We start from the raw sequence: 3,139 nt of genomic DNA on the forward strand, positions 1-3,139 counted from the left end.
ATTGATCTGGATCACTCTAAAGCTAGTACTTCCATAGGGATTGACTAGGACTTGAGGATCAAGCTAATTAGTCTGCTTGACCTTCCTTTGTTTAGTAAAGGCTGACCAAGCGGGGTTGAAACCCAATTCTCATCACACCCGATAAGGATAACTAGGATAGGAATTCCAGTTCTCATACCTTGCCAAGAGTTTTTCAATTAATTTATTTCCCTTGCAATTTATTTTCCTTGCTCAATATTTCAAAAAACCCAAAAATACTATTTTCCATAACCAATAATAAAACACACCTCCCTGCAATTCCTTGAGAAGACGACCCGAGGTTTGAATACTTCGGTTATTTATTTTTATTGGGTTTACTTAAGTGACAAACAAAACTTTTGTACAAATGGATTTTCTGTTGGTTTAGAAACTATACTTACAACGCGATTATATTTGTGCAATTCTTTACCGATAGAAAATCCGATCGTCATGTTCCCCAATAGCCTTGAAGTTAGCTATGTCTGCAAACCAAGGGGCTACTTAGATCATTATCAATTGCTCATCACGGAAGCTTTCATTCACTGCAAATTGGTGCTTCTCTTCTTCTTGTGGGATCCTTGAGAGTCAGCCACTTTGTTCTCTGCTCCACTCCTGTCTTTAATCTCAATGTCAAACTCTTGGAGTAGCAGGATCCATCTTATTAATCTGGGCTTAGATTCTTGTTTGGTAAGCAAGTATTTGAGTGTTGCATGATCAGTGAATACAATTACTCTAAAACCAATAAGATATGATCTAAACTTGTCAAAAGCAAATACTATGGCTAAAAGTTCTTTCTCTGTAGTGGTGTAGTTCCTTTGATTCTCATTAAGGACCTTGCTAGCATAGTAACTAACATGTAGTAGCTTGTCTTTCCTCTGTCCTAGAACGGCACCAACAGCAAAATCAGATGCATCACACATTAATTCGAAGGGAAGATCACAGCTAGGTGGTGCTATAATAGGTGCAGAGGAGAGTCTATTCTTAAGTTCATCAAAGGCTACCATGCACTCTCTATAAAAAACAAAGGGAGTATTTAAGACAAGTAGGTTGCTAAGAGGTTTTGCAATCTTTGAAAAATCTTTAGTAAACCTCCTATAGAACCCAGCGTGTCCCAAAAAGCTTCTGATTGCCTTGACATTGCAAGGTGGAGGTAACTTCTCTATTACTTCCACCTTTGCCTTGTCCACTTCTATGCCATTTTTAGAAATCATGTGACCAAGAACCACTCCTTCAGTTACCACAAAATGAAACCTCTCCCAGTTTAAAACCAGGTTGGTTTCTTGGCATCTTTTTAGCACTAGGGCAAGATGACATAGGCAATCAGAATATGAATTTCCAAACACGGAAAAGTCGTCTATGAATACTTCTATGAACTTCTCAACCATGTCTGAAAAGATGGAGAGCATGCACCTTTGGAATGTTGCAGGTGCATTGCACAATCCAAAGGGCATTCTCCTATAAGCAAAGACTCCATAGGGATAAGTAAAAGATGTTTTCTCCTAGTCCTTAGGATCCACAACTATTTGGTTGTAGCCAGAGTAACCGTCCATGAAGCAGTAGTATTCATGTCCTACGAGTCTTTCAAGCATCTGGTCCATGAAGGACAGGGGAAAGTGGTCTTTTCGGGTAGCTTCATTGAGTTTCTGATAGTCAATGCACATACGCCATCCAATCACTGTCCTTGTGGGTATCAGTTCATTCTTTTCATTTGACACAACGGTGATCCCTCCCTTCTTTGGGACTACTTGCACTGGGCTTACCCAAGGGCTATTTGAGATGGGGTAGATCACCCCTGCTTGCCACAACTTCAACACTTCTTTTTGAACCACTTCATTCATGGTTGGATTCAGCCTCCTTTGTTGTTGCCTTGAAGGTTTGGCATCTTCCTTAGGTAGGATCTTGTGCATGCACATTGAAGGACTGATCCCTTTTAAATTTGAAAGTGTTCAGCCTATAGCATCCTTGTGTTATCTCAGCACTTGGATAGGTTCTTCTTCTTGTTCTTTACTCAAGCTTGAATTGATGATCACTGGGTAAGTGTTGTTGTCACCCAAGTATTCATATTTCAAGCTTGGTGGTAGGGTCTTCAGCTCTAATTTAGGTATCTCCACTTCCTTGTTATCCTTATGGTTCAGCATGACCAAATTTTCCTTGGTTCCTTGTGGTATTTCTTCACTTGATGCTTGTTGTTCTAGCTCCATAGTCCCTTCATATTATTCTTCTTCCAAAACTCCTTGAACTATCTGTTTGATGGTGTCTACCATCATGCACTCTCCTATGGATTCCTTGGGGTAACTCATTGCATTAAAGATGTTGAAGACCATCTTTTCTTCATGCAATCTCAAGATTAGTTCCCCTTTTTGCACATCAATGATGGCTCCAGCAGTAGCTAGGAATGCTCTTCCTAGGATGATTGATGTATTAGCCTCTTCTTCTATATCCAGCACAACAAAGTCAGCTGGAAAAATGAATTCTCCCACTTTCACCAACAAATCTTCCACTACCCCATGTGAAAACTTAAATGTTTTGTCAGCCAATTGAAGTACCATTCTTGTTGGTTTGGCCTCCTTAATCTTCATCCTCCTCATCATGGGTAGAGACATGAGATTGATGCTGGCTCCCAGGTCACACAAGGCTTTTTCAATATTAATATCCCTTCTGATGCAGGGGATTTGGAAGCTTTCTGGGTCCTTCATTTTCTGAGGAAGTTTCTTTTGTATGATGGCACTACATTCCTCAGTTAGCACTATGGTTTTTTTTCTCCCCAGTTTCTTTTTCTTGTCATGAGCTCCTTCAAAAATTTGGCATAAAGTGGCATTTGCTCTAATGCTTCAGCAAATGGTATGTTGATTTGGAACTTCTTGAAGATCTCTAAGAATATAGAGAACTGGCTTTCCTTCTCATCTTTCCTCAGCCTTTGTGGGTATGGTGCCTTTGGCACGTAAGGCTTCAAGGTTAGCTTTGGTGAAGGTGGGTTAGGGGCCTCTTCTTCGTTCTTGTTTCCATGCTCTTCTGCAACCTCTTCTACTTGGTTACTCTTGCTTGTGGTTACTTCTTCTGTAACGTTTCCGCTTCTGAGTGTAATGGCTTTGCATTCCCCTCTTGGGTTGGCCATGGTGTC

At 40.5% G+C, this 3,139-nt stretch overlaps 1 protein-coding gene across 1 annotated transcript; it reads right to left on the bottom strand.

Annotated features, from left to right (window-relative positions):
- Nucleotides 1-2,231: 2,231 nt before the first annotated feature.
- Nucleotides 2,232-2,714, bottom strand: LOC130966299 (uncharacterized). Its single transcript, XM_057891087.1, has one exon. The coding sequence runs from the start codon at nt 2,712-2,714 to the stop codon at nt 2,232-2,234; it is 483 nt and encodes a 160-aa protein (XP_057747070.1).
- Between the last annotated feature and the right edge of the window lie 425 nt (nt 2,715-3,139).

Source organism: Arachis stenosperma, chromosome 3 (genome assembly GCF_014773155.1).
Source record: "Arachis stenosperma cultivar V10309 chromosome 3, arast.V10309.gnm1.PFL2, whole genome shotgun sequence".
In the NCBI taxonomy this organism is placed as follows: Eukaryota; Viridiplantae; Streptophyta; class Magnoliopsida; order Fabales; family Fabaceae; genus Arachis; species Arachis stenosperma.

What these genes read in the sequence shown, in the direction of transcription:
- LOC130966299 (XM_057891087.1), bottom strand. Translation starts at nt 2,714, where the DNA reads ATGAAGGACCCAGAAAGCTTCCAAATCCCCTGCATCAGAAGGGATATT.